Source organism: Actinia tenebrosa, unplaced genomic scaffold, assembly GCF_029948245.1.
Source record: "Actinia tenebrosa isolate PJP-AT-01 unplaced genomic scaffold, QUT_ActTen_1.0 PGA_scaffold0__85_contigs__length_37466705, whole genome shotgun sequence".
NCBI lineage: Eukaryota > Metazoa > Cnidaria > Anthozoa > Actiniaria > Actiniidae > Actinia > Actinia tenebrosa.
Genome location: NW_028292569.1, coordinates 24,409,191 through 24,422,698, shown reverse-complemented (window position 1 = coordinate 24,422,698; position 13,508 = coordinate 24,409,191). Strand labels below are relative to the sequence as shown.

General features: G+C 38.0%; 1 protein-coding gene across 1 annotated transcript; it reads right to left on the bottom strand.

The window, feature by feature from the left end:
• Positions 1-2,974: 2,974 nt before the first annotated feature.
• On the bottom strand, positions 2,975-13,468 carry LOC148913914 (uncharacterized). Its single transcript, XM_089037042.1, has 14 exons — positions 12,805-13,468; positions 12,107-12,180; positions 11,438-11,552; positions 10,655-10,772; positions 8,689-8,826; positions 8,191-8,579; positions 7,787-7,911; positions 7,131-7,285; positions 6,857-6,975; positions 6,263-6,463; positions 5,869-5,973; positions 4,976-5,089; positions 4,371-4,562; positions 2,975-3,961 (listed from the first exon to the last, which is right to left on the bottom strand). Exons 1-14 carry the CDS (start codon positions 13,327-13,329, stop codon positions 3,239-3,241), a joined length of 3,093 nt encoding a protein of 1,030 aa, XP_088893168.1. The 5' UTR covers positions 13,330-13,468; the 3' UTR covers positions 2,975-3,238.
• Between the last annotated feature and the right edge of the window lie 40 nt (positions 13,469-13,508).

Sequence of the window (13,508 nt, the reverse complement as noted above, 5' to 3'; positions counted from 1 at the left end):
AAAGAAAAACCTTTCGCTCCTGGTCTTCTGAGGTTTGAAATTTACTGACTGCATAAGGCCGTCTATCTATAACCACTATAGTGTCATTTTCTTTGGAATTCTCTTGTCTGTGGCTTTTTTCTTTTTCCCATTCAGACGAGAAGAACCATATAGCAAAAAGACATATTGTTAATGGACTATTTTTTACATTCATTTTTTTTAAAATTGGAATGTAAAAAATTCCATTTACAATCGCCTAATATTTTTTAAATTACTCTTCAAAATCTTCATGGTAATTCAAAACTTATACTCTGGTGAAATCACAATTTTTGAGATGTGCATCAATTTGATGAAATTCTTCAGAGGGTATTAAAAAGATTAGTAAGACCAACACATTTCTTTAGGTCTTGGTGAAATCCGATCCTCAATAGGGGTGCAAGAATAATAAGTGGAACAGTTCAAAAATTATTTACACATTGAAACTATAAACTCGTATAAATTTAGCTATTATATAGGAGTACTAAAGTGAGGTAGTAGAAAAGTGAATGAGACTGGGATAATCATGTGTAAATTTTTTGCGACTAATCATAATGTATATGCACACAGCAATGTTTTCTTCGTCCTACCTTTAGATCACATGATTCTGGTATTTTGTCTCTGCTGGCTATGATCTCTCAGCTTCAATCTCTTCTGTCGGTCCCTCATCAAGAATAAGGTATTCTACAAAGACGCTTATTTGTAGATTTACATCTCTGAACAGTATAGAAATAATCGTTGAAAGCGTTGTAAAGACTAAAAATACAGATGTATCATGCGTTCACAGGTTTACGAGTCGATGTAAGCTACCAACGTAAACGAAACACAGAAATTCGTCGAAAAACACATAAGTTTCAAGGAAGATCGTGGACCGATTCATTCTCGTCAAATAGCATAATCTTCTAGCAATCTAGCTCAAGCTTCAAATCAGAAGTAAATATGACTAAGATAAAAAGGGGAAAATACAACTCAGCTGTGTATTTCTAACTACTGGAGAAGTCAAGCCTTATTCTAGTCTCAAATTTTAAACAACTCAAATTTAAAACCAAACTTACTATGCCACACCAGAGTTGGAGATTGGTCCCAGTGTAACTCCTACTCTTCGTGTGAATGGAATGAACCTCATCTTGACGGCCGTTTGGACAAAGAAAGATTTAATTTCCGAACACTTTTCGCTCCCAAACTATCAATAAATGCTCACACTCGATAGATACGAAAGGGCCGACTTTTTTCCAATGGTTACTATAGGCACCAACATTAAAAACACTGGATCAGAGGGCCTGAGTACTAGTGACGTCAATACTCGTACACAGACCCTCCCCCACGAAGTAAACCACAGGAAACCCGAAAAAGCTATTTTAACTCCTGGATACGATTTTCAGATTTCTTGTCAGGTTCTCACATATCTGTGAGGTCCGCAGATTTGTCAGATTCGCGTTTTCGCAGATTCCTGTCAGATTCGCAGATCTTTTTCAGGTTTGCAGTTCTCCGTAGGATTCGCAGATTTGTAAGATTGACGTTTCAGAAATCTCTGTGAGAGATTCGCAGATCGCAATAGGGCGTGTATTAGATATTTGATTATACATCCAAGAATTTGTGCTTTTGGATCTTAGTATTATTTTACATTTCATATATTTTTGTCCTAAAGATTAATATTTTTACGAATCACATTTCTGTTATTGAGTATATCAAAATACTTTGGCAATCGCAGTTGTAACCACATTTTTTCTCAAATCTTGAAAGAACGATATCTCTAAAGCAATTCTACAAGTCACAACATCCGATTTATTAAAATTTATTTTCAACATTTAATATATTTAACGCATCTAATTTTTATATCTTTATGTTTATAAAAAACCTCATATTTAGCTCCATTTTTCTCTTGAACCAACTAATACTTTGATTTGCAACATATATTTCTAGAATTTTTTCGAAAGTAAAAGCAGCTCGAAAAGTATTTTTAGCTAACTGGTCAATGATGGGGTAGGAGGGGGAGGTATAGCGAGCTGCGTAGGTACTTGTAATGGCCTTTTTATCTGGCCAATAGCAGTACAATTATCCTTTCAGGATATTTTTTCCTTAAGTTCTTGGGTTTCCTCAAATTCAATAAGCTTGATTTTGAAAAGACCCAATGCAAAGTCTTGTACCTTTTCATAGTCATTGTTATTACATATCATTCCTAACTTTGTAACTTCAAGGATTCTTGAAGTTAGCAATGTAAGTAGCAGCAACAACAGTAGTATCCCCCCCCCCCCAAAAAAATATTGCACCACTCCTCCCCTCCTCTCCAAACGGTGCAATATTGAGGAGAGGGTTACTGCTAAACAACTCCATCATGCATATTGCTGCATGACAGCTAAAATCTTGTCACCCAGTATTATGAATCATAATTCTGTGTGACATATTGATAATGACAGCAAAGAAGCAAAGTTTTCCCTGGGATATTAACTAGGGAAGAATTATATTTTTTGCCTTCACTGATACTTCCATCTAAACCAAAGAAAACTCTCCAAGAGTGGTGACGGCATCAACTGTTCATCAGCTGGTATTGCAGTTCAGCTTTGACAGCTTCCAGGGTTTCTATCTCCTTCCTCAGCTTTAGAGCTCTGTTTCGAGTTCCTTGATTCTGTTACCACAAAGGAAAATGTAAGTAAAACTCCTAAATATGATCCACTGTTTTCCCATTTCAGACCACATGTCATTTCCTAGAGCATCATTTCTTTGTTTAATGGTTGTGCATTAGAAGACACATGGATATGGATACAACTGAAACAAATAATTATATTCTCAAGAGAATAACATGTGATCTGAAATCTGTCACTAGTCAGTGCAGAAACAATATCTATTCAAATTGGTCGCCATATCTCAATTTGGTGTATAGGACCCACCCACTAGTTATAGAGTAGTTCCACGTACCTCACTTGTTTCTCGAGTCTTAGTTTAGTTCTTGCAAGTTGTTTTGAACAGGTTTGACTGTTGGGGCGTTTACTAAGTATTTCAAGGTAATCCTCCTGCCTTTGCTTTCTTGCCAGAAGCAATTCTTTTTCTTTTATCCATTCCTGTCCAGTCTTTTCTTTATTACCCTGTTTTGTTGCAACGGGAAACTCTTTTTCATTTGTTATTTTTTCATTCCTTTCCTTTTCAGTAAGATTAGTAGGATCGTTTTCTCGATGAACAGGACTAACATCTTGATGTTTGGAAACAACAGAGTCTTGATCTCTCGTTAACGCTCCACTTTCTTCGTTTCTGTAACTCGCCGTGCTCGTATTATTCTGAATTGACGATGTAAGTTCATTTTGTCTTGGATGACTAGGAAGGCGCTCATTGGATGAAAAGTCTCGCGCGCTTCTATCATCGACCGCTGACCTACCCAAAGGCAATCCTTGGTAGACGTGTCCCGTATGTGGAGTATGCACAGAGGGAAGCACTTTTTGATTGCGCGGCGGTGGGGGCATATAATAGTTATAAGTATTTGTCGTATTCGTCGCTGAATTCGAATGAGAATGATTTGACCTTGGGTTACAACACGTGATTTATCACTTGTAACTGGCTTATGAGGGTTTTCTGATGAACTGGGATGGTACGCCTTTTCTGATTGGCTGTTGTGTAGGACTTGATTTCCAGTTGCTTGTACAGAAGAATTCGATTGGTTCCCAGCAAAGTTTGCTGCTATTGGTGTCTTTTGTGGATGAGCGACAGCTGTTGTTTCTTTTGGTGAGGAGGCCTGGTCCTGCCCGCTCGTCTTTTTACTAGAATTTCCTCGACCGGTTTTTAAATTTTCTTTCGATGCTGTCCTCTTGTTTTCCGACAAAGAAGTGGTTTGTGTTTCTCCATATGGCTTCATAAGATTCATAATCTTTTCACTCATGTTTTCTCCCTTTTCGTCATAAAGTTCAATGACAACCCTTCCATCTTGCAGTTGACTTACAATCTTAGCATCAGTAATCTTTTGGATAGAATAACTTGAGTTTAATGATTTAGAAAAAAGATTCAGCTAAACCTAGGTAAGAATGAAAAATACAAACAAATCCGCGGACAGCACTTCAGTAATTCAAGGGGTTTTCTCCTGGTTTTCCTTCATCCGCAAAACCCAACGAGTTAAATTAAATTTGACCTCTGACTGACTTTGTTCAACCCAGAGGGTTGTCCCAAGGCTCGATCTGTGAGTTAGCCGTGTCCTGACTTTGGTCAGCCCAGAGGGTTGTCTCAAGGCTCGATCTGTTAATTAGTCCGGTGTGCTATGACTTATATCAGCCCAGAGATTGATTCAGGGTTCGATCTGTTTGAGTTAGTCGAGCCCTGACTCAGACAAGGAGTCGTTTTAGGGTTTGATTTCAAGGTTAGAATGTTCTCACCTGGGCTTTACGAGTTAGAAGAACTTGCAGAGCGCAGATAGGCCACGAACTATGACCATCTGGTAGCCCGACGTCCGCGAGACATGCTCGTGTTGCTTGCATTGGAATGGATAACAATTCAGGAGGCAATTTTAAGAGACGTGTGACAGGCACGTCGCATACCATCCCGGAATCAAGATATAAAACTTTCGCCTAAAAATATAACAAAACAGCATTGATAAAGAAACAGAAACAGAACTTTTAACTAAGAATTTTGTTGAAATGCGATGGCAATTTATTTTGAATAAATGAATAACAAGAGGGAGACGGGATTTGAACCCTCAGATTGTTCTTTCTCTATCTCTGTCACCTTTCGTCATTTATTTATTCATTATCATGTGTCTAATAATTGTCGTGAAAAATTATTTTAGGTTACGAGACAAAAAACAAAATAGAGGTGAAAGAGTCATTAGTAAGTCAGATTGTAGTGTACATTTTTCTTTTTCCTTCCGCCCTTCCTCCCTCCCTCCCTTTGTTCTCTCCTTCTCTCTTTATTTATTTATTTATTTTTTACATGGATTCTTGTACTCATCTAACTATGGAACAAAATAGTTTAGCCAAAGTACCATAGTAACAGTATGGAACACATCATTAGACTTCAGAATCTCTAGGATCTTAACACGATTTCGTCTATGATCCATAGTCACATAACAAGCCAAAAGACCAACTTTTGGAAAGATCTGAAAATTAAAGAAATAAAAGAAATAAAAGAAAATGAATGGGAAGAGAAAATAACAAATTGAAAGAAATGGAAGGGAATGGGAATATATCCGTAAAATAAATAGAATATAAATAATATATAAATAAATAAATAGGAATTAACAGTGACAATTCTACAGAGCAATTCTTCATTCAATAAATTCCAGTTAGAATTTAGACGTCGAATTTCGCAGAGGAAGGAAAACCGGAGAATAATAAGTATTGATTTAATACTTGTATTGCGCGTATTACATAGGGAGATGGTAACACGCGTATTACAAACTGATTAAAATAAGTAACTTCCTAGAAATATAAATTATGATCTAAAGATACCATGTGGACCCGTTGCATCAACACCAAAGCAGCGCAACCAGGAGGGCAAGCAACGAGGGAACCCAGACAAAAACCCTCCAAGCCGAGGAGAGAACTAACAAGCAACTCTACTTACATACAACACCTGGAATCTAACTCGGGTCGCCTTGGTGAGAGGAGAGCATACTCACCGCTACCATAACCTTAACTTTCCTTTACCTTGAGTGTATGCTGCTATGGGATATGACATGTTGTCTAAAATGGGGAAACTATTTAAACATTACGCCCCAGGTACAGAGGACTATAGACCATATGAAAAACGACTGCGGACGAGTTCTGTTGTCATATATTACAGACTATAAATCCCTACAGAGTTATAAGCATTTGAAATGTACCGAAAACATGATAGCGAGGCTGGTAGGCCCTTGGTTGTTGTTTCCATTCTTACCATTGCTGTCAATGGGATTTGATTTAAAGTCCTTCCAATCTTCTTTAAAATTTCCTTAGTTTCTGTTGAAACCAGTTGAAAATGGAAATCTTGAGGGCTATAAACCTAAGGAAAAAGAAAGAAAAATAAAACTCTTAGGCGTTGACTGGATTGACCCGTTCTACAATCAGGGATTGAAATGGTATAAAGGAAAAGAGAGAGAAAACAGGAAGCAGGAAAAGATAAGAAATGAAAAAGGAAAATGAAAGGTCTGAAAAAATGAAATGAAATGAAAGCTAAGGAAGGCGAGGAAAGGAATGAATTGGAATGGAATAGAAGGGAACTGAAAAGAAATGGAAAGACTGAAGAAAACGAGAATAAAGTGAGATAAAGTATAAATAAGAAGCTAACTTACCCAAGTTATTGAAATCTTTATTCTATCTTCAATATGTTTTTCCTTCTTAACTTCTGAAGAATTCGGAGTTTTCTTTACCAGTACGTTGGAAATGGAGACTGGATTCACCACTGGCTTGACAAATTTTGTGGCTGTCATTAAACTATTGACAGACTGACCCTGCTGAAGTCTATCAAAAAGTTCAACTTCTACAATATGAGGCTTGAAAAGAAAAGAATTTGTTATTTTTAGTAGTTTTCACATAGATAGAGCAAGGAATTATAAGGTAGTAGGCAGATTAAGATTTCCGTTTTTTCTTCCCGCAAACGGTAAACGTGACCACGTTTTCATCGTTTCCCTACAATTCACCTAACCTTTTGAAAACCTTCCCGACAAAGACACATATTCTTATTTTTATCTACTACTTGGAGATCATTGCGATTCCTTTTCACTAATTTTAAAGAATTTTTTAATGTTCAACTGACGTTTAACGTTTGCCGTAAATGAGAAGCTTAACCTCTCTATTGCCAATTGTTATTATTTCAATGATAAGTGATGTCTTTTCAGCGAGTGACATCACTTCATGCTATTGTATTACCTGTTGAATTTCATTACCTGTTGTTGGTTGACCGTGGGTTTTTTTCTTGCAATAAACGTCTTGTTGCAAATCAATCGTTTTAAGTGTGCTGCTCCTTCCTCAACATTCTTGACATCTTGATTTGATAGTTCCAGTCCTGCAATAACAAGACTTATTTAATTTTTTGGGAGTGATGTAGTGAGGGGGTTGCACCCCCCCTCGCCCCCACCCCCCGTAAAAAAAAACGATTGAGCAAGATAACAGACAGGATAAGAAACATGACAGGAATGCAGCACTCGTTTACTGTTTTACCTGCAAGATGAAAGGGGTTGGCTTGTGGAGGTAGAGACCACAGTTGCTGGTCCAGGGTAGTAAAGCGCTCCACAGGTATCCATTCAGCGTTCCCATAGTCAGTGTACAGTACCTTGATATGTTTTCCATCATAGGATACATCAAGCACAAAACACCTGGAAACAGATCACCTTGTTTGTATAATACAATATGTTTCTCTAATTAGATTTTCTTGACTATATTTGGTTTATTCCAGCTGTTTCTTCAGTCAAACTGATGATAATGATGCAACAAGGCCGAAGATTATAATCATGATGGATGGTGATGGATGGTGATGGATAGTGATGGTGGTAGTGCTATTGCTGCTGCTAATGATAATGATGAACATGATGCAGTTGATGAGAAGGAGGATTATCATGCTGTTGGTAGTGGATGGTAATGAAGCTGATGCTGCTGCTGTTGACGATGACGGTAGTGGTAAGCACAGTAGTGCTGTTGCTAATGCTTATGATGATGAAGATGATAGTGGATGGTGTAATGGGGTGTAACATCCCCTTCTGCTTCGATTAGATTAATGCATCTGCTCTATTACTGGTGAAAATGTGGTGAACAATAAAATAATACTCAAGGGAATGACATGGTTAAGGTGTATTGGCTACAAATACTTAAGTACATACCTATACCAAGCATTATTCTCTGTAAATCTCCCTGCTCCAACGGTATATCTTTGAGGCACATCTGGTCTAGTATTTAAGGGTTGTATTTTTTTCTCTATATCTTCAAGCCTGCTCCAGTTTCCAGTCTTAGAAAAAGAAAAAGAAATTTTCAGCACCTTAGGCTTGCTTCTTTCATGCTCAACAGCTCCCATTGTGTTCATATCATGTTACAGAGACATGCACAGTATATTTTATTTCATAAACAGTGTTTACCCCTTGCTTAAGATAATTTATGAAGCAAATTGATAAGGCAGAATAGTTTCTATAAATCAAATTTACAATGCAAAGACAATGTCTGAACTTGGTGACCATAACGCCTGGTACACTGTATGCTAGGACAATCAGTGAATTCTTAAAATATGTACCTTGAAATCAATGACAGCCCAGAAATGACAAGTATCTATCACTTCTGTAACCAGAACATCAAATTCAAGAGGTAACTTGTCTAGTCTATAATCAATTTGATGCCCACAAGCTCTGTTCATTCGATCCATCTCTTCTTTGCTCAAAATCAAATGAACACTTTTATCAATAGGAACTGGAGGATAGCTTGTCACTGATGTTGAAGCAGGGGTTGTTGAACTTCTGTGTGAAGGAAAATGACCAGTGTTTTGTAGATGTTGATGCTGTTGCTTTAGTTGTTCTTGTTGCTGTTGTTGTTGTTGATTTTGCTGCTGCTGCAGCTGTTGTTGTTTTTGTGACTGCTGCTTAGTGTTCGATTGTTGGCCTTGACTTTCCCTGCTATCGTAGCCACCTAAACCAAAAATGCTGATTCAGCAGTATTTCACAAAGTAGCTTCTCTTAAACTAAATCAAATTGGATTCTAGAGTTACTTTCAGCTTAATGTTTGCATGCTAGCTTACCTAAACTGTGTGAGCTATCCTGCTTGATGGAAGTTCCATTCTGTTTTAAAGTATTGGTAGATGAAGAAGAAGGCAATCGCTCAAGACTTGTTGTGGAGTTGCTGTTTGAACTCAAACTAGATCCAGTCCTGGAATGATCTATAAGATTAATATCAACCTTTAAGACAGAATATTAGCTATTTTTCTTCAGGGGAAAATATACAAGTCTTATTTTTCATTTTGAGCAATTACAATGAACGAAATTTGTACTCTTGTCTGTGTCTGGCTTTCAAATAAAATCGAAGAACTTCAGGGTTTTCTATCCGAAATTTTAACTCAAAACGGAACACAATTAAATCACAAAACAACTGTATCGCATGTTAAGGTAAATAGCAATACATTTTTAGCAGTCATACATTTTAAGAACGAGATAAAACCAAGAAAAAACCTTGATAAATAATGGCGAGTTTGAATCGAGGATCAACGAACGTGCAGACATTCCAGAGATGGACACATGACCATAACTCCCGCGCATGGGCACGTTGCTTTGGTCGGTCTCGATCGCGAGAAAACGAATCATGAATGAAAATGACGTGAGAAAATGAATGGGAACGACATAATGGAAGAAAAAAATAGAATACATCGCAGCATTTTCGCAATTCGAGTCTTAGATATTCTAGAAGTAATGAATCATGCGTTCGATGTGTGCAATGAAATAGAGAGAATACCGAAGACGTGGGTTCGATTCCCGCCAAGGGCATTTTATATTTTTCTCTTATTCTCTCTATTTTAGATATTCTGCAAAGTAATAACACTCGATGCGATTTTGGCCCCTTGCTATACAAATTGCTTTATTTTCTCTTTTTTCCTCTGACAAAGGACTTACGTGCAAAACGTTGAAAAGTATACCTTTCTCATTATAAAATGTTCAAATTACTAATATCGAGCTGAAGGCCATCATTTATGCTTTATACTCCAACGTAACTCGAACTTGTGTTCTTCCCTATACGAATGATTCACGCAAATATCGAGGCCATACTCCAGAAAATGAACATTTATTTTTAAGTAAAAAATATCGCGTTTTTGGGGTGTGATTATAGTATAACAGGGGCGGATCCAGGAGAGGGGTGCAGGGGGGCGCATCCCCCCCTGGTTCGACTTTGTGTCCCTACTTCGAAGATAACCAATACAAAATAATATTTTTTCCCTTTGATTCTAAGGGGTGCACCCCTCCTTGGGTTAACTTTGTGCGCAGCACCCCTCCCTGAATAAAATTCTGGATCTGCCCCTGTATCTTTATAGATTTGGCAAAGGTAACTACTGAGAAAGTGTAGCAATTTTTTTCTTTCCAATTCCCACATCCACAAGCCGCCTTCACTGTGTCTCAGCCACTTTTTCCTAAATTTGAACTGTTTTATTGAGTAATCAACAGCTACTGGGTAATAGTTAGACTATGATTTTCGCGGACGGGTCTGTTACTAACATCATTGAAGTGTGACCTGCGAATTTTGTTGTCTTGTTTGCCGACTACCATTTTGACGACCATCAGTCAAAGAGCTGCAATAATGGTAGTAAACTGTGTGCTGGAATACTGAAAAGTGGGGTGAACACTAGGCTTGACCAACCATTAAATTTGTTGATTTTTTCCCCAGCTTTTAAATTACAAAATAATGTTGTTGTTTTTTCTTTAGTATATTATTTAAAACAATCATGTTAGCCAAACTTTTGGGTATGAGCAACATTACACATCAGGCTTTGGCTTGGAATCCTAAAGGGAGGAGGAAGCGAGAGTAGTCTAAAAACAGCTGGAGGTGAGATGCAGAGAAGGAGCTGTAGGAGAATGGTTTTAGTTGGACAGAGATTGGTCGAAGGGCTCAAAACCTGGTTGTGCTGAAGAATGATCATCGATGGACTATGCTCTGTAGGGGACCAAGAGCCTAAGTAATTAAGTAAGTATGCTTTTGGGTAAAAATTATAACATTTATACCTTTATCAGTTCCTGACTGCACGTTTTGAGATTGTTTTCCATTCAGGGTACCTGGGCTGACCGTCGGTTTGTTTTCTGATTTTGACTGGTTATCCTTTTGTTTTTCTTCAGTTTTACCCTTCAAAAGAGTACAACATATACAATGAGGGCCACAAGTTTGTTAGCCACTGGTTATTTAAAGATGGCCCTCGTTGCATTGATCAAATTGGATTTTAGGAAAGACCCGACACAGAGCCTGGCAGGACTTGAACCCAGGTCACATTGGTGAGAGACTGCCCATGCTCCTTAATTCGACCAATGATTATTAGTTTCACAGCCCCAAAATTTTCTCCCGATATTTACTTTAAAACAAACCTCCAATCAGCAGACTTCAGTTTAAAAATATCTTGATAAAACAGATATCAGGCAAGGTTCAAAAGGTATCCGCTTAGAGCCCTCCACTTTTTCCCTTTTCCCATTCTAGTCTCTTATATTTTCCAATCTTATAACTATCAGCTCCCCCCCTCCACCCACACTTTTAGGTTGCTCCTCTGCTCCTGTATTATCAATCAAATAGGTCATTAAAGTACGTGAGAACCATGTGTTGGCACATGGAATAATTTATGATTGACAGTTGTGTATTGCCAATAACCTGTCTTGATATTTGTTTGGATCAGGTCAAAACAATGAAAACAGTGGTAATAGGTTAAGATAGCCATGAACTGGTTCCCCCAAACAAAGTTCCATAGAGTAAAAAACATTGTCACATGTATTAAGTAAATTAGTAAAATAAATTGTTTGCACCTCCTTTGCTTTGTTCAGTTTTAGCTTGGAACCTTTGAGCTGATATCCATTCTTTTGTTGTAATGCCATTAAGGCATCTTGAGCACTGGTGAACTTGACAAAGGCACATGCATTCCTTATAAGCAAAGCAGAGGACAGGTAAGCTGGGAACTTACAGTCATGACTTATATGCTATAACAATGGGTTTAGATCAATTAAAAGTCTTTGGATCTAATTATTTGGTTCAAATGTCAAACACAGTGACCACCATGTGCTGACAGCCAGAATTGAACCTGAAAATTGCAATGCAGGGCTGGGTTGTATGAAGGGTGCACAGCACTATCTGTTGGATAAATCCTTATCCTGTGGATAAGTCAATGATGTAATCCAATAAATATATTCACTGGATAACATTTATCTGTCAGATAGTGCTGTCCACCCTTCATACAACAAGGCCCAGCTAATAAACATTTCACACAAGACAGCCTGGAAAGGGTGCAATTAAAACCAAGTAATAATGTCACACCATTGCTCTACCTTCTCTCAAATCTACAAAGTTTTGACCTGAGAATGAAATGGCATAAAAGCACACAATAAGCCCCTCTTTATTTCCCTCGTGTTTGCTCGTAACTTAACCCAAGCAGAACAATAAACTGGTTCTTTTCTCAGTGAGGTTGGGTTACAACTCACCTCTGAAGTGAAGTTGAAACAAGTTTACATTCTTTGAGTGAAGGGTATCCCTGAAAAACGTGTTCAAGTTCTTCCTGCAAAACAACAAAGCAACTCTTATCTCATGATCACATGTGATTATCTATCAAGTTTACAGTGTATTTTATGTTGATTAGCAAGAAGTGATTGTCCAGTCTCAAAGCGGGGTCAGCTGGAGGTGCTTAACAAAGTGCTTGACACCATATTGAACTGGAATTTAGAAGTTGGTTTTTGTGGATGGAGGAAAACCATTGGACCTGTACGAAAACCCTCAAAGCCCATGGAAAAACAACAAAAATACATGCATAGACCCCTCAGTCTATGGCATTGAAAAGCCCAGTGCCATAAGCATGCCGTACTGGGACTGTCATATTATTTTCTAGAATTTTGATTTGAATTTTTTTCTCACACAATTTGATTAGTATGGCAATGCGTGTTTATGCCGTGTTCTTGAGCAATGTGATTGGTCTGCCATATCCCTTGCCGAGTCATGACTGTGTTTGTGCAGTGAGCTTTTCACAGTCATACAAAAACTTCTCTACTACTTAACCACCATTACCACCACTACCAACACAGCGAGCAGCATCAGAGCATTAGCAATTCACACCAGCTGTCTTAAATCCACTTAAGGAGCAACATACCAAACAAATGGCTATTTTCTTATTTTCGATGCTAATTACCTTAGTACATGGCTTAGGAAGATTGCTGATGTGAATTCCATACAACCCTTGCAAATTTGGACAAAGCCCTTCATCTTTGAGCTGTAAAAGCTTATTACCAACTGTAACCTTCAACGTCGACAAATCTTTAGCAACATCAATCTTTCTTTTGTTAGCATCTTTCCCTCCTTTCTGGTTCGAGTTCGTATTCATTGGTTTTCCCCACTCAGAAGGAGGCTTGTGTTTAGGACCCGTCGTTCCCTTCATGGCTGCCTTTTGAGCATGACTCGAAGCATAAACCTCCTTATTCGTCACGCCAAATACAAGATTCTCTTGATCTTTTTCGGAATACGTGAGTCGAGCCACATCAGGAATGGCCAGTAGGAACTCATACAGGCCCTTAAATCCCATTTTTCTCCACTCGAGCTTCGTCCCAGCGTATTTCTCATAGTCATTTGGGAAATTAGTTTGTTTGATTCCACTGGAGGCTGATATCAGAGTAGCTCGAACAAACGTCTTCACTTCTTTAGGAATTTCTTTGGACATTGCCTGTGCTGTAGTTGGCTTTGCAGACGTCAAACTAATGTCTGCTAGTGAGAATAATGTTTTTTGGTGCCCTTAAATTGAAGAAAAATGAGATATTTTCTTATAAATGTCTATAATGTTGATATCAGCCTTGAAGCACGTGTGCAAAGGATCGCAGGCTCAAATCGCCTCGATATGAA